Source organism: Trematomus bernacchii, unplaced genomic scaffold (genome assembly GCF_902827165.1).
Source record: "Trematomus bernacchii unplaced genomic scaffold, fTreBer1.1, whole genome shotgun sequence".
NCBI lineage: Eukaryota > Metazoa > Chordata > Actinopteri > Perciformes > Nototheniidae > Trematomus > Trematomus bernacchii.
The window spans coordinates 1-24579 of NW_022987380.1; the positions used below are offsets into that span (position 1 = coordinate 1).

The 24579-nt window shown below is 43.1% G+C and overlaps 1 protein-coding gene across 2 annotated transcripts; it reads right to left on the bottom strand.

The window, feature by feature from the left end:
* Positions 1-451: 451 nt before the first annotated feature.
* On the bottom strand, positions 452-23262 carry sbf1 (SET binding factor 1; the record flags this gene model as incomplete). Of its 2 annotated transcripts, XM_034133521.1 has the most annotated exon segments (22): positions 452-582; positions 930-1056; positions 3009-3194; positions 3782-3883; positions 4294-4470; positions 7035-7207; positions 7892-7966; positions 8436-8531; positions 8827-8964; positions 9088-9284; positions 9573-9780; positions 10011-10147; positions 15219-15394; positions 15585-15712; positions 16341-16533; positions 18535-18608; positions 18741-18913; positions 20398-20642; positions 20929-21090; positions 21203-21271; positions 22520-22669; positions 23150-23262. In XM_034133521.1, coding segments are annotated over 22 exon segments (3230 nt in total), but the record flags the coding sequence as incomplete, so codon positions are not given.
* Between the last annotated feature and the right edge of the window lie 1317 nt (positions 23263-24579).

Sequence of the window (24579 nt, forward strand, 5' to 3'; positions counted from 1 at the left end):
CAAATCTGTGTTTCACATTTTAAGCAAACCATAATCTGACTTATTCCAAGTTGTACTCTAAACATGTGATTAATAAACCTCATTTACACAACATAGAACACATAAAACATCATTTCTCAATGAAAACAGGCTCAAATATTCAGTGATTTTACAATTTGACCCCAGAAACCTGCACATCTGAATCCTTTTCCTGGTTTTAAGCATGAATTGATCATAAAATGTGATCTGATCGTCATCTAAGTCAAGAGTACCGACAAACACAATGTGCCAAAGATTTTTGTATCGGTCATGTGTGAACCCTTGGATTTAATAACTAGTAAAAGCTCTTTCTGCAGCAATAACCAAACAAGCTCGTCCGTAGCTCCAGATCAAACCTAGATAATGTTTTAAGTGTCCTTTGTATCGATGCTTCTATAATGTTTGTTCAAATATGAAGGTCTGTGTGTCTCACCTCGTCGTCTTCAGGAGAGAACATGTAGTTGTAGAAGACGGGTGTTTTCTTGTTGAGTCTGTCGATGTAATCCCACACAGACTTACACACCTGGGGGCTTTTCCTCTCGCCCTTCTCCTCGTATAGCACTCCTACACACACACACACACACACACACACACACACACACACACACACACACACACACACACACACACACACACACACACACACACACACACACACACACACACACACACACCACACACACACACACACACACACACACACACACACACACACACACACACACACACACACACACACACACACACACACACACACACACACACACACACACACACACACACACACACACACACACACACACACACACACACACACACACACACACACACACACGGCTTGTCAGAATCACACACACACACACTGTATATATCATTCATAATAAGCTACAGCTCTCAGAGGAGTGTGTTACCCAGCTCGATGCGCTCGTAGTCCGAGTCGAGCAGGAAGGTGCGGAAGCGGTTGGAGACGTAGTGATAGGCCAAGAACTTCAGGTAGTACTGACTGAACTCAAACTCCATGGGAAACTGGAGGTGGATCTAAAGAGAGAGGGGGGGGGGAGGAGGAAGTCACAGTTTAATGAGTTAGATAAAATCCAGTGTTTTAATTAATCTGCCATTTAGTTTCTCAAAGTCTTGGTTTTAGTCAGCTGCATCCTTAAAGAGTTTCACTTTAAAGGGGCCCTATCATGTTCAATGAACAACAGATTTTGTTTAGTTTTTTTATACATGTTTTCTTAGTTGTATATCAGGGTTTCCGTTAGCCGGTAATTACCGTTTTTTAACTGGTAAAATGTATTAAAAACCGGTAAATTCAAAACCTGCCGGTCAAAATGTCCGGTAATAATTAGGGATGCTCCGATCGATTGGCCGCCGGTCATTATCGGCCGATATTCACTCTTATTGTTTGAAAAGAGAGAATCCGTTTCTCTCGTGTTATTATCCAAAGTTAATGTAAACTTTTGAATAATGTACTTCATCTACTACAAGTAGTTTGTTTGAATGTAATAATGATGTTGTTTGTGGAAGCGCATCATTTATTGAAAAATGAATCTGAACTTTTCGATCTGTTACGATTATAAACTGAAGCAATATAAAAATGACTCCCATTAACTGAGTTTAAACATCAGCATATCCGCTCATAGTCCGGTAATTACCTGCTAACGGAAACTCTGCTACACAATTCTTATTGTTATTATTGAAACATGACCGGTAAGTTTCAAATTTGTCCGGTAAAATAAATTATTTCCGGGAGAGAGAGAGAGGAACGAATGTGGGGAGAGAGAGAGCAGCGAATGGGGGAGAGAGAGGAACGAATGGGGGGAGAGAGATGTAATACGGTTTCCTGATAGACGTTTTGTTGGATCGGCCTCAGCTGTGGAGAGTATGTGCTGCAGAGAGGTGGACGCACCTCGCACAACGCACCCAGGAACGAAAGCTAGCTCCGGTCCTTTTCCTGTTAGGGAAACTGTGGACTCGATGTCCTGACACTCAAGCTCACCATGATTCAAAATGGTGAAATGCAATGTAAAATTACCGAAAAACTACCAGCTCACTAAATCACAACCGCTCAAACCAACTACAAACTACTACCTCGCATTGGGCAGAGAAGGAGTCCGAGAAAGTTGCTCCCCCATGTGACGTAATATTTGGCCAAACTTGACCCACTTTACCATGCTGCACTGCGTTATATATTAAATGCACCCTATAGGACTCATCATTGCAAACTGTATAGCCTAACTGGATGGTCCTCACTTAGTATGCGTAGGATGCAGCACTGGTTTTTATTAATGTATAAAGCCATTTTAGGAAAGCTTCCACTCCACATATGTGTCAGATTTGCCCCAGTTTGCGACTCTTACAACCTCAGATCCAGTGCCTGGATACGGTTCCAGGTTCCTGCTGTGCAGACTGAGGCTGGAAAAAGGAGTCTTTCTTATTATGGTCCTTGGTCTTGGAATGACCTTCAATCACGCCTCAAACTGAGGGCACTTGTCTCTATATCATGTTTTAAATTGAAGTTGTCTGAAGTCCTCACCACCAGCTGCTCTTGCAGTAACAAGTAGTGTACTTTTTTTATTGTCCTAATGTGCACAATGTAGTGACTGCTTTTTCGTCTTTTGTTTTCTTAGTTATGTTCTCTGTATTTTATATGTTTGTGTTATGTGTTATGTGTAACGTTGCTGCCTTCTTGGCCAGGTCAGCATTGAAAATGAGATTTTATCTCAATGTTTTTATCTGGTTAAAAAAAAAAAAAAAAATAGCAGTTTTTAGTAGCAGAGCTCAAAACGGCTCCTTTCCCCTCTGAATTCCTGCCCTTATGTCTCGTAAAACATATCAAATCCTGCATTAACTTTTTTTAATTGTAATTTTCAGGCAAGGTTAAGCATAAATGTAGTAAAAAAAAAAAAACCCTAACTCTGCAATGAAAGCCCTACAGAGGCTGTCTTTCTGCACACTAACAGCAGGAAGTCGACATTCCGCAAACTGACCTGATGCACGCAGTCGAGGAACTGCAGGAAGACGGGGGTGAAGCCGCTGCTCTGGCTGCCGAGTGTCTGAGCTCCTCTGTGACTGAACCTGTGTCCGAACGACAGCCACTCCTTCTCCACCAGCAGCCGGAAACCATCGAACGTCCGGTAGTACGGATCAGAGAGCAGCTGCACCAGAGACACCACCTGAAGACACAACACAAGAACGCTTTCAGACAACTTTTGGAGATGGATTTCTTTAGCTTTTTAGTGAAATGTTTAAAACTTGTGTGGAGCCAGAGCTAGTATAAAGCCAGACCTGTGCATCCCTACCAAACAGCAGCATGTGGTTAAAGCCTTTTCTACGCTCTTTGAGAGACGTTTGATTATTTTAAAATGGAAGTAACATCCTCCGACCTTTTCTCAGTGGGTCAAAGATGTCATGTACTTCTTACAGTTAGAGAAACAATGTGGTTCATACTCAAAGGCTCCTCTTAAACCTTAATTAGAACATGGAAACTCTTTCTGGATATACAGGACTCCTTACAGGACCAACTTGATAAAGAATGAGATGGGTGTGATATTACAGCATACAACACTATCATATTATTCCCCCTTTTAACTCTGTGGGTTAATGGGTGGGATGGAAATGGAGATTTTAAATACTGTGTGAATTTGAACTGAAAGTACATGCTTTGTGTCACTTGCTTTTGTGGAAAAAAACTGAGAAATCAAAGCAGATATTTACAAAAAGGACTCTCATCAGGAGTAAAGTTAGTGTCTGTAATTCAAACCTGTGTGCTGACGTCCCAGCCGTCCTCCAGGCTGACCATGACGGATGAGCCGGAGTCCAGAAGCTCCACCACCAACACGGACACCTGCAGCACCCTGTGGAGCTACACACACACACACACACACACACACACACACACACACACACACACACACACACACACACACACACACACACACACACACACACACACACACACACACACACACACACACACACACACACACACACACACACACACACACACACACACACCACACACACACACACCACACACACACACACACACACACACACACACACACACACACACACACACACACACACACACACACACACAGTCAGAATAACCTCTGAAGGTGATTCAAATGCAAGGCGTATATTGTTATGTGTACATACAGTGTAGATATGTCAATGAAAATCTTAGGTGTCATTTTGTAAAGCACTCTGAGCTGCATGTGTTGTATGAAAAGTAATATATAAATAAAGCTTTATGATTATGATTAAACTCACCAGAGAAATCCACTCGGACTCCTCCAGGCAGCGCAGAAAGCTCATGTTGGGGTCGGAGGTGGAGGTGCTCGGCACGCAGGCCTTCATCAGCTTCTTAAAGCTGTTCTTCACCTGCCGCACGTCACACACCTCGATGGGAACCACCTCCCACTGCTGGAACGAGTCCTGCTTTCCTCCCTGAACACAACAACAACAACAACAATGTAAACAAGATAACAAACCAACAAGTACAGCGTCATTTTAAAGCACTTCCATTCCTTGCTAATCGTTAAGCCCCTAAATGTCATTTTCTGCCACTAGAGGGCCTTATATTAAACCAGTAAGAAAAGACGGAGTTTGGAGAGGTCATAAAGCAGCGTGGGATCACCGGGTTTCATATTGTATCGGTCTACTATTCTCCAAAACAAATAGACCCGGTGAATTAACCGTTAAAAACACTGACAACTGTTAAAAATCGGAGTTTACGCTGTTTGGCTGCAACTTAAAATCCAGACACCCCATGAATAAAATCCTACATCCGGTTAATATATATTTTAAAATGATGGGTGGGATAAAAGTCAAATGATGGCAAACAACATTGATGCAACACGACTTACCAGAAGTAAAGTACCGTTGCATAAAACGTACAGACATCTTTTGCAAATAGTCCGAAACATTTGTAAATACACGCCTGGACAAACTACATAACACAGGTCCAGCTATGATTAGAATGAGACTCTTTGCAACCCTTCTTAACCTTCTATTAGACTCTTTGCAACCCTTCTTAACCTTCCATTAGACTCTTTGCAACCCTTCTTAACCTTCTATTAGACTCTTTGCAACCCTTCTTAACCTTCCATTAGACTCTTTGCAACCCTTCTTAACCTTCCATTAGACTCTTTGCAACCCTTCTTAACCTTCCATTAGACTCTTTGCAACCCTTCTTAACCTTCCATTAGACTCTTTGCAACCCTTCTTAACCTTCCATTAGACTCTTTGCAACCCTTCTTAACCTTCCATTAGACTCTTTGCAACCCTTCTTAACCTTCCATTAGACTCTTTGCAACCCTTCTTAACCTTCTATTAGACTCTTTGCAACCCTTCTTAACCTTCCATTAGACTCTTTGCAACCCTTCTTAACCTTCCATTAGACTCTTTGCAACCCTTCTTAACCTTCCATTAGACTCTTTGCAACCCTTCTTAACCTTCCATTAGACTCTTTGCAACCCTTCTTAACCTTCCATTAGACTCTTTGCAACCCTTCTTAACCTTCCATTAGACTCTTTGCAACCCTTCCATTAGACTCTTTGCAACCCTTCCATTAGACTCTTTGCAACCCTTCTTAACCTTCTATTAGACTCTTTGCAACCCTTCTTAACCTTCCATTAGACTCTTTGCAACCCTTCTTAACCTTCCATTAGACTCTTTGCAACCCTTCTTAACCTTCCATTAGACTCTTTGCAACCCTTCTTAACCTTCCATTAGACTCTTTGCAACCCTTCTTAACCTTCTATTAGACTCTTTGCAACCCTTCTTAACCTTCCATTAGACTCTTTGCAACCCTTCTTAACCTTCCATTAGACTCTTTGCAACCCTTCTTAACCTTCCATTAGACTCTTTGCAACCCTTCTTAACCTTCCATTAGACTCTTTGCAACCCTTCTTAACCTTCTATTAGACTCTTTGCAACCCTTCTTAACCTTCTATTAGACTCTTTGCAACCCTTCTTAACCTTCTATTAGACTCTTTGCAACCCTTCTTAACCTTCCATTAGACTCTTTGCAACCCTTCTTAACCTTCCATTAGACTCTTTGCAACCCTTCTTAACCTTCCATTAGACTCTTTGCAACCCTTCTTAACCTTCCATTAGACTCTTTGCAACCCTTCTTAACCTTCCATTAGACTCTTTGCAACCCTTCTTAACCTTCCATTACTCTTTGCAACCCTTCTTAACCTTCCATTAGACTCTTTGCAACCCTTCTTAACCTTCCATTAGACTCTTTGCAACCCTTCTTAACCTTCCATTAGACTCTTTGCAACCCTTCTTAACCTTCCATTACTCTTTGCAACCCTTCTTAACCTTCCATTAGACTCTTTGCAACCCTTCTTAACCTTCTATTAGACTCTTTGCAACCCTTCTTAACCTTCCATTAGACTCTTTGCAACCCTTCTTAACCTTCCATTACTCTTTGCAACCCTTCTTAACCTTCCATTACTCTTTGCAACCCTTCTTAACCTTCCATTAGACTCTTTGCAACCCTTCTTAACCTTCCATTAGACTCTTTGCAACTCTTCTTAACCTTCTATTAGACTCTTTGCAACCCTTCTTAACCTTCCATTAGACTCTTTGCAACCCTTCTTAACCTTCCATTAGACTCTTTGCAACCCTTCTTAACCTTCCATTACTCTTTGCAACCCTTCTTAACCTTCCATTAGACTCTTTGCAACCCTTCTTAACCTTCTATTAGACTCTTTGCAACCCTTCTTAACCTTCCATTAGACTCTTTGCAACCCTTCTTAACCTTCCATTACTCTTTGCAACCCTTCTTAACCTTCCATTACTCTTTGCAACCCTTCTTAACCTTCCATTAGACTCTTTGCAACCCTTCTTAACCTTCTATTAGACTCTTTGCAACTCTTCTTAACCTTCTATTAGACTCTTTGCAACCCTTCTTAACCTTCCATTAGACTCTTTGCAACCCTTCTTAACCTTCCATTAGACTCTTTCGAGGTGGAAATGTGACATGATCTACATATGAGCACCTTGAGCTGGGCCTTGTCTCCGATGATGTAGAGGTAAGCCTTCTGCTGGCGGAGGAACAGCGCCTCGCTCGGCCCTCCGTTGGACTGCGCGGACTCTTTACTCGCCAGGCGGTTCCCCACGTCCGGGTTGTAGGCGCTGAGACGCCCGCTGCCCCGAATACTGCCCCATTTACCTGCCAGACACACACAGATAGAGGAGAGTCTTTAAAGGGATCACGACGTTAAAACAGAATCATCAAAAGCAATGTACTGTTGTGGATGGGATTTGGACAACTAAAAAATGTATAATGTTTATAGTGGAAAAGACTGTCTCAAAGCCAGGTGAACTGGTGAAAACATTCAGCTAAAAATGACTTAAAAGTTAAACATATATTTGTTTTAGGAGTCTCAAATACGTCCACAGCACTACATTTCTCATCTTCCTGCTAGTTTGATTCTCCAGCTGCATGTAAAGTAGGCAACACACTGATTATTGATAAGTAAAGGGTTAGGGTTATCATTTTAAACAGCCGTTAAGTGTACAGACATTGGCGTGATCCTGTAAACACACTGATATATAAAACATGTCATGCTGCTCAACAAGGTAGAAACGACCCAGCTCAGTCTGAAGCGTCGAGCTCGGTGATTGACAGCTACATTATGACGACACACAGCTGACATCTGACTGCTGCTGACATTCAACAGAGAGAAGAATCGAGAACAGAAAGGACGAACAGGACGTCAGACAGCATGCGCAGCAGCTCTCTGATGGAAACACGACTCTGCAGAGGAAGCACGCTCTCCACAGCAAACACACACTGACTGTTAAAGAGATCTGATTGGTTAGAAAGGAGGGCAGGGGGCGGGGCCTACTGTACCTCTAGGAGGGTTCCTGGCCTTGCTAGAACCTTTGGCCTGAGAGAGGGAGATGACTTTCGCCCTTTGACCCAGAGCTGAGGTCAAACGACAGAGACGCCAGTTAACCAACAGTACCACACAATGGACACACACACACACACACACACACACACACACACACACACACACACACACACACACACACACACACACACACACACACACACACACACACACACACACACACACACACACACACACACACACACACACACACACACACACACACACACACACACACACACACACACACACACACACACACACACACACACACACACACACACACACACACACACACACACACACACACACACACACACACACACACAATGTTGCAATACTAACATGTGCAATTGCGTATCTACCACTATTGTCGTTTCATTTGCTCTTCTATATACAGAATTGTGATGAACACATTTAAACCTCGACACAGAATGTTCACATGATGTTTTGAAACCACCAGAGGAAGTGAAGCTATCAGAGGAACCGCATGAGTCTCACCTCCTCGGCTGAACGTCCCGGGAACATCCTCCTTGGTTCCCATCACCTGCTTCATCAGAGCGCCGATCTTAGGCTGCCTCAGCTTATCCGAGGAGTCTGTGGACGGACAAAAAAAAACGCCATGAACCCACAGTCCGTTTGACAGAAACGTGATGACTCGGCATACCATAATAACCTAGTGAGGCGGTCCAACAACATCTTCTGGGACCCAAACGCATGTTCTGAACAGAGAATCTAACCACTATTGTGGGGTGATATTTGTCCATGTTGATGTTACACATGGAGCTGCTGTGATGCAAGTCAAATTCAAGACTTGATCTGACCGTTAAAGTATTATCGTATCGTATCGTATCGTAAACATGTAACGTGAGCATGTGTCGGCCCAACTTACCGGAGGTGCTCATGTGTGTAGATGTGAATCCGCTGAGTGTGTTTCTGCCGCTGCTCTCGTTGTATGAAGGCATGGAGCTGATGATGGCCTGCAGGTATTTCTCCTGCTCCAGACTGGTGGAGTCGGCCTGCGACGGCCCTGCACGAGAAAACACACCAACAAACACGTTATTAATCAGGGAAATAATGTACATACTGATTCTGATATTTCCCAGTTCAAGGACATGGATTTAAAAGTGCTGGAAATAGATTCTTGTTCTACCTGAAGCGGGGGCGTTGGGGGACTTGAAGAAGCCCACCACCCCCTTGGCGTGGAGTCCCGCAGAGCGCAGAAGCACCGCCTTGGTTCTCGAGTTCCTCCAGCAGACCACGGGGAAACGGTTCTGTCTGTAGCAGCGGGAGATCCTCTGGATGGTCGTGTCGGGGATACTCTGAGGAACGATCAGCAGCCCGGGGTAGCTGCGAAACACACACACATGTTAAGTGGGGATGTCGCTAATAAAACTATAACATAAGTAAAAACCTATAAATAAATCAAAATACATTATAAAGATTAAAACAAATGTGTCTTCAGCTGCCGTTTCAAAATATCCACTTTAAATATATACCTGCTTAGATGTTTCTGTTGTGATTTGCTTATACTGTATGTAAGACCTTGAGTGTATATTCTGAACAAAGTGCATCTGTTTAATGAAATAAGCCGATCAATAAAAAGTCTAAACTGAGTTGTTCTCCGTTCCCTCTCACCTCCTGCAGACCGTGTACATGCGGTTGACGGTTGAGATCCTGAACGGCTCGTTCTTGGATCTCGTCAGGCTGTTACTGAGCGTGCCCAGACCCAGACGCTGGTAGTCACGGCAACAGGCCCGCTCCACGACGTTGCTCATGGTCTGTCGGTCGGACGAGCGCATGGTGGAGGAGAGGGTGAGCGAACTCTGGTCCACTTCCTCCGAGACTGTGGAGGCAAACGGGACGACTTTAAAAACATTTCCAATACTATAACGTCGTTAAAGTGTAAGTGTAAGCACCGAGGGCAATTCAAGTTAACATTTAACACTGACATATAACAGGTAAAAGCAGTTGAAGTGTTAGTATAATAGAAGCACTTGACATGTCATTTAAAAAAAAAAAAAAAGACCCTTGAATGCCTTTTTGAACATGCCACATATTAAATAAAAACACTACCTGAGATCTCGTCCTCGTCGAGCTCCGACTGGAAGCTGCTCCTGTTCTCCCAGGTGGGGGGGGAATATTTCTTCCTGGTCACATACTGCCGGCCGATCGTCCTCTTGGCGCTCTTCACGAGGTTTTTGGAGAGTGTCCTGACAAACGAGAGGAAAACGTTTTTTGTTTAAAGGTCACCTATTATGCAAAATCCACTTTTTCATGTCTCTTCTACATCAACATGTGTCCCCTCTTCTTCATGTCTCTTCTACATCAACATGTGTCCCCTCTTCTTCATGTCTCTTCTACATCCACATGTGTCCCCTCTTCTTCATGTCTCTTCTACATCAACATGTGTCCCCTCTTCTTCATGTCTCTTCTACAATCAACATGTGTCCCCTCTTCTTCATGTCTCTTCTACATCAACATGTGTCCCCTCTTCTTCATGTCTCTTCTACATCAACATGTGTCCCCTCTTCTTCATGTCTCTTCTACATCAACATGTGTCCCCTCTTCTTCATGTCTCTTCTACATCAACATGTGTCCCCTCTTCTTCATGTCTCTTCTACATCAACATGTGTCCCCTCTTCTTCATGTCTCTTCTACATCAACATGTGTCCCCTCTTCTTCATGTCTCTTCTACATCAACATGTGTCCCCTCTTCTTCATGTCTCTTCTACATCAACATGTGTCCCCTCTTCTTCACTGTCTCTTCTACATCAACATGTGTCCCCTTCTTCTTCATGTCTCTTCTACATCAACATGTGTCCCCTCTTCTTCATGTCTCTTCTACATCAACATGTGTCCCCTCTTCTTCATGTCCTCTTCTACATCAACATGTGTCCCCTCTTCTTCATGTCTCTTCTACATCAACATGTGTCCCTTCTTCTTCATGTCTCTTCTACATCAACATGGTGTCCCCTCTTCTTCATGTCTCTTCTACATCAACATGTGTCCCCTCTTCTTCATGTCTCTTCTACATCAACATGTGTCCCCTCTTCTTCATGTCTCTTCTACATCAACATGTGTCCCTTCTTCTTCCATGTCTCTTTCTACATCAACCAGGTGTCCCCTCTTCTTCATGTCTCTTCTACAATCAACATGTGTTCCCCTACTTCCTCATGTCTCTTCCTACCATCAACATGTGTCCCCTCTTCTGTCATGTCTCTTCTTACATCACACATGTGTCCCCTCCCTTTCTCCATGTCTCTTCTACATCAACATGTGTCCCCTCTTCTTTCATGTCTCTTCTACATCAACATGTGTCCCCTCTTGCCTTCATGTCCTCTTCTACATCAACATGTGTCCCCTTCTTCTTCATGTCTCTTCTACATCAACATGTGTCCCCCTCTTCTTCATGTCTCTTCTACATAAACATGTGTCCCCTGTCCCCTCTTCTTCATGTCTCTTCTACATCAACATGTGTCCCCTCTTCCTCATGTCTCTTCGACATCAACATGTGTCCCCTCTTTCCCTCATGTCTCTTCTACATCAAACATGTGTCACCCTCATCTCTTCATGTCCTCTTCTACATCAACATGTGTCCTCTCTTCTTCATGTCTCTTCTACATCAGCATGTGTCCTCTCTTCTTCATGTCTCTTCTACATCAACATGTGTCCCCTCTTCTTCATGTCTCTTCTACATCAACATGTGTCCCCTCTTCTTCATGTCTCTTCTACATCAACATGTGTCCCCTCTTCTTCATGTCTCTTCTACATCAACATGTGTCCCCTCTTCTTCATGTCTCTTCTACATCAACATGTGTCCCCTCTTCTTCATGTCTCTTCTACATCAACATGTGTCCCTTCTTCTTCAATGTCTCTTCTACATCAACATGTGTCCCCTCTTCTTCATGTCTCTTCTACATCAACATGTGTCCTCTCTTCTTCATGTCTCTTCTACATCAACATGTGTCCTCTCTTCTTCATGTCTCTTCTACATCAGCATGTGTCCTCTCTTCTTCATGTCTCTTCTACATCAACATGTGTCCCCTCTTCTTCATGTCTCTTCTACATCAACATGTGTCCCCTCTTCTTCATGTCTCTTCTACATCAACATGTGTCCCCTCTTCTTCATGTCTCTTCTACATCAACATGTGTCCCCTCTTCTTCATGTCTCTTCTACATCAACATGTGTCCCCTCTTCTTCATGTCTCTTCTACATCAACATGTGTCCCCTCTTCTTCATGTCTCTTCTACATCAACATGTGTCCCCTCTTCTTCATGTCTCTTCTACATCAACATGTGTCCCCCCCTCTGTGTAAAGACATTCTGAAAGTTTCAGGAACAAAGATTCTCTCTCTTTTTGTCCTGATCCATTTATATAAAAACCTGTCTGAAAATGAGCTGATCAGATTTGGGCCACTTTATGATGTCATAACGATGTTTTGTCTTGTGTAACCATTAGCCAATCAGCAACCAAGGTAACCCCACCTGCTTGGTGTTTCGAGCCAAACACTTCAAAGACACGTTTTGCATATATCTGAGACCTATAATATATTGATGAAAAACAGTATAATAGGGGACCTTTAATACATGTGCTGATTCAACAGTATTTCATCAGTTAATCCACTTCCTGTTGTGTCTTCAAGCTCACAAAGTTGCATCTGAATTTTAAACACCTAGCTGACAATGAGCTTCTTATAATCAACAGTCATTAATTCACTGTTCACTGGTGTGTCGCTGCATAGCATGCTCCGCTACCACAGTGAATGAATGAATGTGTCTGAATGGAGATTTGTACTTGAGATGGTGTATATAGATTTTCCACTGATGAATTATTCAACTTCTCTCATGATGCTTCCATGAGTGTGTGTGTGTGAGTGTGTGTGTGTGTGTCACATTGTGGCTAGACCATCCAAGAATACATTCATCGGAGTAGCTCCCACTTTTGGCTTCCTTACGTCACTATGAGATTACGCCTCAGGTCACTTTGACTCAAATGATTACAGCAATCTTTTGTGAATCATATTCTTTGATGTTGTGCTCTGAGATCTCACACACATCGTCCTGCAGCAGATAATAAAGCAGAGCGGGACGAGAGCAGGTGATGTATCATGAGGACGATAACGCTCAGAGAGAAATGGACTAGATGCTAAGAAGCTTCTTGTGTTCACACTCAAGCTTGATGCAGAATGCTGAGAAAGAAGTGACTGCACGTGAATCACATGACATGCAATGCTTCAGAATAATCCTGTTTCTTCAGCTGCAAGAAAACCTCTCTTTTGTTTACAAGCTGGCATGTACTTATGTGGCTTTTGGTTTTTGCAGTTTTGTAACAGAAGCTAAGAATAGTTGTGAAAACTTTGAAATATTTAAAAGGGCAAAATAAATCCCCCAAAAGACTATAAACAGTCTCATTGTTGTCTAATTTGTGAACAATGCAAGTTCAGCTTTGGCCAAATTGCACGTCAATGTGATCCACCAACAGCGGGTGAACACATTTCATTTTTAGCAGAGGCTTGGCGCTGGAATTCAGACATTAAACAGAAAGCTAGCAATCACAGGGCTACCCATGGGAAGAAATGTGAACAATTGTGATTATAACAATTTCATAACCCTGACTACAGTGAACATTGCATTATGTGCCGTTAAAACCTTGTTAAGTGCATGTTGTGTTGGTCAAACAAAGCACATTGGCTAAAAGGCTAGTAGATGGCAATAAGCTAAGTAGAAAATAACCCTTACGGAGCGTCCACACAGCAGCGTTAAAAAAAATCTTGGAGGTGGGCGTATCTGAAGCTTGGGGATTTTTTGCGAGCAAGGCACCAACAACCAATCACATGAATCTCCCGCCCCCGACATACGAAGCAAAAAAGCCCGAAGTAAACTGGATATAAACTCCCCAAACAGGCGAAAACCTACCACTGTCTCTGCCACCTCCCTCCATGCCTGGCTCCTCCGGTTTATATCCCGGTAGGTAAATAGGGACTGGTCATAAAGCACCGGGTGATTCCCTACCGCTAATTTCTCCTCCATGTTTTGGAATATGAGGAAATGACCTGCGGTATGTCTCTCCCAGCATACACACGGTTTGATTGGCTAGCGCTTGAACTGTCAGATTTGCATACACGGGATTTGATTGGCTGATGCTTCCACCTCAGCTTCAAAAGTTGAACATTGCTCAACTTTTGAATCCTGAAAATCCTGAAAATCTCCGCTCTGCTTCCCACAATGCAGTTCGGCGAAAAGTGAGGCAAAGTGACGTCACCCCATTCAAAGTGAATGGGCAGAAGCGTTACAAGATTTTTTTAACGCTGCTGTGTAGACGCACCGTTACTGTCTTGTCTTTTGATCTGTGTTGTGGCTTCAGATGTCAGTTGTTGAGCCACAATCATATTAGCGATATCATCTGATTCTGTCACATCGCATATCTAAATTTGGAGCAATGACTTCACCCCGCCATAACAATGTGAACACTTTCAGAAAGCCATCTTGATCTGCAAGACCCGTCTAAATGTTTTAATATTTGATCAACTGTGGGCTTTTTAATTGATGCTGAAAAGAATTGGTTGTACAATATAGTTGTTCTATATACGAGAAGTTTGGACCACTTTTTCCTGTCTATATGCACCTTGAATGTGGCGGATGTCAAACAATTTCTCCTCCCTAAACACATGACAGTATGTGTATTTTAATTATGTTATGATATGTTAAGAATGGTACCGTGTAGGGATGCTCCGATCGATGAGGGAGCTTGAATAATGTACTTCATTTGAATGTAATAATTATGTTGTTTGTGGAAGCGCCAGTGAATGAGCCCCATTAACTGAGTTGTAAACATCACTTTAAATGGAAGATCCCCATAGGCCCCGCCCACTCGATCGGATATCGGTATCGGCCGATACTGATTCCGGCGATCGCCCCCAAAATTGTCAATCGGAGCATCCCTGGTACCGTGGTTAACTTCAGTGTGCCTAAGATTTCAACACGGATCAAATCTGGTAGCATCAGGGTTTGAAACATACTCGCTTAAATTCACAACAAGATTATAAAATGACCTGTAGACCTGTGAAATATGGGGGGGGATATTCTTGAGCTTGAGGTGTAAATGAACAGCTTGGTAAATGCAAGAAAGATGTGGCAGTAGTAAATGCATCTGATGTTGCTGAGATGAGTTATGTCATGGATTCTCTGTGTGTGGTCTACAGGATGTTCCGAGTGATTTAACAGCCGGTCAGTTCTTTCAAAGACATAATGCTGAGTGTTTTGGTTGCTCTGGTTCCTTACTTGAGCGACTGGTTCTTGTCCTTGGTCTTGTGCTCCACCACCAGCTTGCTGCTCTGCCCCACAGTGAAGGCGAAGGTGCCCTGGACGTGCTGAGGGTAGCGGAGCTTGTGCATGTGTTTCCTGAAACCCTCCGCCTGGTCTGAAGCCACCTCCTCGTCGAACGCTATCTTCATCAGCTGCACACAGACAGGGAAACGGGGACATCAGAGAATCAGAAACAGGTTTATTACCAGGTAGGTTGACACGTACGAGGGATTTGACTTGGTGTCATGGTGCATACTTAATTGTAAAACAACAATATAGAGAACTATTTTAAGAAGGGGTCAATAAGGAACAAGAAAAGGGCAATTGAGGATGTGAAAGTACCTGGAAGGTGCAGGAGCGCAGCTGGAGCCCCTCCTGGACAAACTGGTCCATGGGTAACGTGACGGAGATCCTCTTCTCCTTGGTCAGAGAGGCGATGGGGAAGGAGCGAGTCACCACCTGCTCCCCCACTGCAGGAAGAACAGAGCAGGGTTAGAGTAATGCACTGACAGGGCAGAGCGTTAGAGTTGTTATTATGTCTTTATCGAACAAGGACGATGCATACAAATACAATCAAAAGGAGAAAAGATCATCTATGCCATTTCCATCTGCAGTCCCAAGGCAGGTACATATATACGAATAATCAAAAACAAGTCTCTATCACACAACAATTATAAAACGGATCAAAGAACAGTTCTATAATATACAGTACAGGTCAAATATAATATTACAACTAGTTGCTCAATATCCAGGAGAAAGAGTGGAAGTGTTTTAAGCTCAGCTGGAAGCATAACCCAAGTATATTTTGTGTACGTTTGTGTGTGTGTCTGTCTGGCAGGGTTCCTGCAGGTTTCACCAACTCAAATGTAAGACTTTCTAAGACCTTTTTAAGACCACTTTGAATAGAATTTAAGACCTATTTCACGGCAAGAAAGTATGAAGGAAAATTGCTATGAAAGAAGAAATACGTCCCATAATTACTTACAAAGTAAATGTATTCATGTTCAACATAAGAACGATGACTGAACATAACAGCATAACAGCACACAGAACTGTGTGTGTGTGTGTGTGTGTGTGTGTGTGTGTGTGGTCTCTCACCCAGAGGGTCGTTGGGCGTCCCCTTGAAGATGAGGCGGTACGAGGTGAGGAAGATGGCGCCCTCAGCAGGCAGCAGCGGCGGTCCTCCCATCAGCCCCGTGGCCTCCTCCCGGCCGTCGGGGATCAGATGGACCCGCATGCCGTCCATCACCAGCTCCTCTCCGGGGAGGAGGGTGGGCCTCAGGAGCTTGGGCTGCACACACAGAGACAAGAGAGGAAGGGAGGGGGATTAATGATCAACGTTGAGCCAAAAAAACACCTAAAGAAATTTGTTATTTCATGTAAATATTTCTCAGTATTTTTATGTTTTAAAAAGTAGTTTTTTGGTTGTTTTTCTTACAATTTATCTTGTAGTTTTATTCCATCTTTATTTCATGTAAATCATTATCAGTATTTTTATGTTTTAATAGACTTTTTTTAACCGTTTTTTATAGTTGTTTTTATTTTTTGGTTGTTTTTCTTACAATTTATCTTGTAGTTTTATTCCATCTATATTTCATGTAAATAATAATCAGTATTTTAATGTTAAAATCGACTTTTTAAAATAATTGTTTCTTACAATTTATCTTGTGTTTATGTATGCACCATATACACCAAAGCAAATTACTCGTATGTGTAAACGTACTTGGTAAGAATCTGATTCTGAAATACTTCCTTACTAATCGTCTAACATCCCAATGAATTTCGCAATGAATGGAAAATAGATGATTCTTCAGTATCTGGGATTCCTGTTTGCTCAAAAGTACTACAATACTACTTCAGTTTACATATTTCACACAACCACAGCACTCCTCATGCGTTCACAACCATGCTGCAGTTATTAGCTGGATGATAACCTGCACTGTTCAGGACGTTAAGAACCAGGAAATGATGAAATTAGATGTTGAAGTGATTCGGTAAATAGCACACAACATGATTGTTAAGACTTTGCCAGAGAGGATGAGATAAATACACAGAAAGTCATGTTTTATTATAATTCGTTGGATGTGTTTTTGATGCTTCATTTGGTCATTCTTGGCATGTAAAGACTGCTGTGGTGTGAACAGTCCCTGAGGATTCATTAAAGGGCTTTTTATTTTAGTCCAAAAGGCCTGTGTGTGTGAAGTAGGCTTTGTCCTTCGGCCCATTATGTCACTTCCGTTCCGCCAGTGAGGCCTTCCTAAGGAATTTCACCTCTGATAGGAAACGAGTTACATGTTTGCTAATCTGTTACACGACATCTAATGCCACACGTGCTCTAACATGCTATAAAACAGAGAGAAGCAGACCATCTCTATATTTGAGAGCAGCATTTTCTTGCAAAACAAGGCCTATTTTTCCTCTGTAGGAATTTAACTGCTGAGTCTTAAAATTACTGTAGTGGAGAGTTAGAGATAACTCAGTGTTGGCACTAGTTTTTTGTCTATCACTAGGTTCACCCAGGTGTGTCGGCCAGAACACCACTTAAGGCCAAAGGTCCAGAATAGAGGAAATGAGGAGCTAAGATGAGGCTTGACTTCTTTACTTATTTAAGCAGGCATACAGATATTTGTCTGTGTGTGGTTTTTCGTTCATTTACGCACACAAGACGAAGGTTAAGACGGCATAACTTTCCTGCAACTACTGATGCACATTACCCTCTGATGTATGACGTCACCCAAAACACGTGGGTTAGCCCCTCCCCACTATGAAGGCACAACTTAACAGGTATAAACTCTGTATAATAAAATAATATATATATATCAATAACTATAACTTTGGGGCCTTTTCTACAATTACACACACATTTATTTCGAATTTTGCTTCAGATTACAATCTCATATCGAAACATCTAAACTGATACATGACTTGAACTTGCACGCTACGAAACAAAAAGCAAAATAGGTTCGAGATGGGACATTTTCGGGGGATGTTCCCTCACTATTTCTTAATTTAAATGACAAAACACGTCACTCAGAGTAGCCTCTCTGCAGGCAGGACTGACAGCACCCTTCAGACTGAAGGCACTGCAGCTCTTCAGACGGCAAACAACACGGGAGAGAGCAAATCACCCAGCATGCACTGCTCCGGGGTGCTGTGAGTCACACGCTTCTGTCTCTGGCGGACAGACGTACCTGCCGTGACACTGTGAGCTGCAGGGATTGGTGGAGAGGGGAGTGGGCGGGGCTTCTGCATGGCCTTTGTCCAGTGGAACGTAAAAATAGGAATTGGTTACCTTTTGGATCGGGGGGAGTCTCTTACTCTCCCTGTGGACTGCGTCTAACGTCTCGATGTGCATCTGAACGATATCTGCAAAGAGGGTAAAGGCGGTGGACAGAAGAGACTTTTAAAAAAATACATTTTGAGCTACAGTGCCTTTTAAGATGTGATGATGATTTAAGAAGATATGTGTGTTTTTTTTAGCAGCGAGTGAGCTCTCACCTGGGATCATGGTGTGCAGAGCCTTCAGGTGCTCGTTGGTCACGCCGCTCTCGTTGCACACTTTGTCCACGAAGCGGTTGATGAAGCGAACCACGGAGTTGGCCACGTCGGAGCTCTCTGCGTCCTCGAAGCCGCTCTCTGTGTCGTAGCTCTCCGCCATGCTGCCTGCAATACTGACACACAGGAAACACCTCTCTGATCATCTCCGTGTCTTAGTTAAAGAGCTGTTATTCACACTACAGACACTCCAAATCTTGCCAAGTGTATTAGTCTAATTTCTAGTCGGAATATGTCTTTACACTTGATGTAAGACAAACTCTGATCAGCTCATTTTCAGACAGGTTTTTATTAGGGCTGTCAGTCGATTCAAATATTTAATCGCACGTTTTTTTATCTGTTCTAAATGTACCTTAGAGAAATATTTTTCAAGTTTGTAATACTCTTATCAACATATGAGTGGACAAATATGCTTTATGCAAATGTTTGTTTATTATCATTAGAAACACTGACAAATATTCTCAACACAACAAGGGAATGCAGAGAGAAAAGAACGGAGAGAGAGCGAGTGTAAAGTAAGAGAGAGAGCGAGAGAGAGAGGATGGCTAAGAGAGAGAGAGAGAGAGGAGAGAAGAGAGAGAGAGAGAGAGAGGAGAGAGAGGAGAGACGAGAGGAGAGAGAAGAGAGAGAGAGGAGCATAAGAAGAGACGAGCAGAGAAAGAGAGGAGAGAGAGCGGAGAGAGAAGAGAGAGAGAGAGAGCACATACTGATCAGCTGGAGCATCTATAGAGCCTGTATCTCCTAGCTCTCTCGCTAACTCTCTCACTCGCTCCATCACCTCTCTCTCTCCTCTCTCTCTCTCCACTCTCTCTCTCCACTCACTCTCTCTCTCTCTCGCAACCCTGTCTACTTCTCTGCACTGAGCCAGTTGCTCAAACAGACAAGCCTGTTTACAGTTGTCGGCGAAATGCCGCTCCTCTGTCTTCATAACAGTCAAAGCATGAGACTGAAGTTCCCACTGTGGGTCAAAATAATGCGCTGTGATGTGCAGTCGACACGTTGGATGCGATCCGAATGATCTAACGCAGCCCCTCGTCCTCCACAATGTTAAGCTGTAGCCCCCCATTTAGCTATCGGCGTCTCCCCGGCAAACATTCAAGCGTGGTCTGCCGCAGGCGAGCGGCAGGAGCGGGGCTGTCAGCATCAGCTGTGGGCTTGGCTTGCTGTTTAAAACACCTTTCCTTGTATCCATATCTCTCCCTAGAATCTCCCACCATCCAACTAACAACAACAAGCCTTTGGGCTCTGAAACTACGGGGCGGGCCGAGGACAAATACACATGCGTTAATCGCACGTTAAAATAATTAGTGGCGATAAAAAAAAATTGCATTAACGCGTTATTAACGAGTTAGTGACGTACCTGTTAGTGACGTAGGAGTTAGTGACGTAGGAGTTAGTGACGTAGGAGTTAGTGACGTACCTGTTAGTGACGTAGGAGTTAGTGACGTAGGAGTTAGTGACGTAGGAGTTAGTGACGTACCTGTTAGTGACGTAGGAGTTAGTGACGTACCTGTTAGTGACGTAGGAGTTAGTGACGTAGGAGTTAGTGACGTAGGAGTTAGTGACGTACCTGTTAGTGACGTAGGAGTTAGTGACGTACCTGTTGGTGACGTAGGAGTTGCTGACGCTCTCCACGTCTCCCAGGCCGGTGTTCCTCAGCAGCCGGTTCTTGCTGGTGTCGAGCGGCAGCAGCAGGTAGCTCATCCTGTTGGCGTAGTGGATGGCCTGGCTGAACACCGTGCTCTCCTCCTTCTGCACGCGCTCCGTCTGCATCTCCTTCCCGAGCGTCGGCCACAGCCGGCTCTGCTCTGACGCCAGCTCCAGAGCGCTGATCTCCTGCTGCTCCTGGGAACAAATAGGAAGGTTGATGATTAATCAGTTCAAGACGATTGGACACTCGGCTCAGCAGGAGGAGACACTGACTTATTAGTGGTGGTCCCCAAAAGTTTTACTATCATTCATCTTCCCTCTAGTAGCATATTGAGTGTAAGGTAAGGCACGTTTTTTCATATAGCACTTTTCAACCCAAGGCAATTCAAAGTGCTTTACAAAAATGAAAGACATTAAGAAAATGGCATTTCAAAGCAATCATTAAAAAGCAGATAGTAAAATAAACATTAAAGTAGCTCACCGAGTTGTTCTGCTGCTCTCCCTCCTCCCCCTCCAGGTACAGAGCTCTGATGTGGTTCTGGACGTCGCTGTAGAACATGGCCTCCCAGAACTGCATCGTGGCCCAGACCATGTGATCCTGCACGCAGCTGTAGGCAAACTGAGTGATGCCCGCGCCCATTTTCTGTCAGACAAACATAGGAGGAGACTTTTAGGAAGGAGAAAATCCACTCTAGACGTCTTATATTGATGTTCAGACAGAGACTTATTCAGTTGTGATTCAGTAATGAACTCACCCTGCAGAAGGCTGTGACCAGAGGAAGGAGCGCCGCTGCAATACCGTGCTCATCTATATGTGAGCAGTCCTGAAGACAGAAGAGCAACGAATGATGACAACACCACAAAACACAACTTTATTTAAAACATTAACTCTTTATTGTGTCTGCTTGAAGTAGGTCTTCCTTATACTGTACTTCTTTAAACACTACATATGTGTTCATCTGTAACACAGCTAGATATCTGACGCTGGATCTTCTTAATGTGCATGAGTAAAGACTAACTGTTGTGATTTGCAGTTAAGTCAAAGTGTGTTGTTGGTTAAGGCATGACATAATGATTAGTACCGTCTCAGTTGATCCTCTAGCGCCACCATCACTTCAAAACTGCTATTTGTCTAATACTTGTCAACATGTCGATGTATCCTTGGGGAAGATACTTAACCCTGAGTTGCTCCCGATGGCCAACGGTGTGTGAATGTGTGTCAATGTTAGGGCAAGGTACACTGCTCTGTATAAATTGGTGAATGACTCGTAGTATTTAAAGCGCTTTGAGGGGTCGTAGAGACTGGATAAAGCGCTGTATAAGTACAGTCCATTTACCATATACAGTACCTTAAGTATCCCGTTTTATTATACCCTTCATTCTAGTGATATTAGGCGCTTTCACACCGGAGTACTTTTCCCCGTACTTTTCCCGTGTAGTTCCGATAGTTCCTGGGATTTTGCGTTCACACCAAAAAAGAGAACTTAGTTCATGAGAACTTTTACCGCCTTTTCAGTGCCTGCTAGAGAGGTGGGACTATCCTGGGGAGAAAAAAGTTCCAATTTCTGATTGGCTGGGCGAATTGCAAACCACGCCCCGTAAAACTCGGAAAGGTTTTGTGAGGTTTTTGTATTTGCTGGCATTAGCATTATTAGCATTAGCCCCGCGCACCAACGGAGAGAGACTAACTTATGGCAACACAAAAAAAAACATGGGAGCGGTGGAGATGAGGAGGTGTCGGCGTGGTGTCGGCTTCAGTAGAAGCTGCTGGGACTCCCAGCAGCTTCTACTGAAGCCAGTCCCCAACTCCGGGGACTTCCGGCCGGGGACTTCGGGTGGCAGTATACGCCATGAAGTGGTTTGCGGCTTGCCAGTAAACCCAAAGCAGAAGAAGAAGAAGTGACGTCAGCGGCTTCATTTGCCTAATCCTCCCTCAGGGAACTTATTCCGGTGTGAACGCGATCTGCTCTTTAGTTCCATGGGGGTACTAAGTGCTGGGAACTAAGTGCTGGGAACTAAGTACGGCAAAGTACTTGGTGTGAAAGCGGCTATTGTAGTATTTGCAGTCTTACCTGTAAGGTGCAGTTCATCATGCGGACGATGTAGTCGAACTGCTGGTCGTCCAGCACGGCTCGGTTCTGCAGGACGTGCTGATTCAGCTCCTGAGTCAAACAGACCCGCGCCGCCCGACCCTTCAGCGCCCGCAGCACGGCCGGCATCAACTGGACCGAGGAGAGAGGACAGAAACATCTTTAAAACTAAAGTTCCTCTCCGCTGTCACAAGGACCGATACAGGAACACATTCAATCAATGCAATAACAGTGTATAACAAATCTCCTCTGGCTGGAAGAGAACTCTCTGCTCCACAACTCCCACTGTACATTTTACATTCAATCTAATATTTAATAATCCATTCTTTGCACAATGAATGTATACATAATATCCAGCTTTATATTTTGTTACTGTAAATGTGTATTTCAACACTTTTTTTTTTAATGCTATTTCATTTCTATTTGAGATGTTTACATTTTGGATAGTTTATTTCTTTTAAATCCTCTGTCTAGTGTCTTGTCTTTTGATGCTGCTGCAACACAAAGTACTTCTTATCTTATCTCATGTGGAGGGATAAGACACTAACCCTAGGGCCATTTCGTTCAGTTCTTTGGGATAAGTTCATCGGTGTGATTATACGTCACTCTCACCTTCTTGGCCTCCAGCATTTTGTTCTCAAAGATGTATGTGATGCAGTTCCTGACGACCTCCAGCCGGCGGGCGCTGTTGGCCATCACGATGCCGTTCCTGTCCACCGTGTCTCCTGAGGAGAGACGGGTGATCAGACGCTGATAAATCACCTCATTAAACACACACTGAGAGGACATTCAAGGTTCAAGTTTCAAGGCTTTTATTGTCATTCGTACATCGCTACAGTGTAGATAAGTCAATGGAAATCTTAGGTCACAGGCTCCTCCAACCGTGCAACACAATAAAACTAGTGCAAGTAAATACAGGGTTCCTGCAGGTTTCACCAACTCAAATTTAAGACTTTTTAAGACCACTTTGAATCGAATTTAAGACCTATTTCACGGCAAGAAAGTATGAAGGAAAATTGCTAGGAAAGAAGAAATGCGTCCCATAATTACTTACAAAGTAAATCAACATAAGAACGATGACTGAACATTGTTCTATGTCCTATATATATTCATGTTGCACTGTTGGAGGAGCCTGTGACCTACGTTTTTCATTGCCATATCTACACTGTAGCTAATGTGATGTATTTATTTCAACAAGGACCATGCATACAAATACATTCATCTCAGAAAAGAGAAGAGATGAGGTAAAGGACTCGCTGAGTGATTAGATTGTAAACTTTAGTCTAAGTTATCTCAGTGGGTCTCAAACGGTTTGGTCATCTATGTAAACAAATATTTCCATCTATTTAATATAGTTGTTCAAAAATAAGTTAAGAAATCATTCCACTGTCAGTAAAAAATTAAAAAACACGGTTTAAAAGGGGAGTGATTAGTAAAATATGCATAAATAATAAGAAAGAATGCAGACTAGGTACGTTTAAGATAGGAGAGAGGAGTTTATCAATGATGTGTTATTGGTTGTGAGCATATTCTAATGGAGTATTGAAATATATACAGTTCTGTTTCATGAGTGTTGAGAGCTGTATCCATACATCTCAGATTGATGCTTTAATTTCAATTTAAAGACACAAATCTTCTCCTCATTATATACACTACACATTGTTCTTGGATTTGTTAACACCATAGTCCCTAATATATTTGTAGAAAGGCAGGAAATGGAATTAAATCGAGAAAAATGTTTCATTGCCGAGGACCCCCTGTTTTGTGTCCCCCCCCCACTTCTCAAACCAAAGTTACACCCTTGCATAGTACAGTTAAAATATAATACAGTTTAATTAATGTTGGTTGCTTAATATTTTGCACCATATGAGAAGAAGCTAATGACAATAAAGCCTTGAAAGTTGAAACACAGTTGAACCACATCATAGATACGTTATGAACGCACGTCTCTTTCACCTTCCCATTTTCAACACATCCAAACATTTCAACAAGTCCTGAAATGTAACCGAATGATTAATTATCACATAACTCACCCAGTGGGG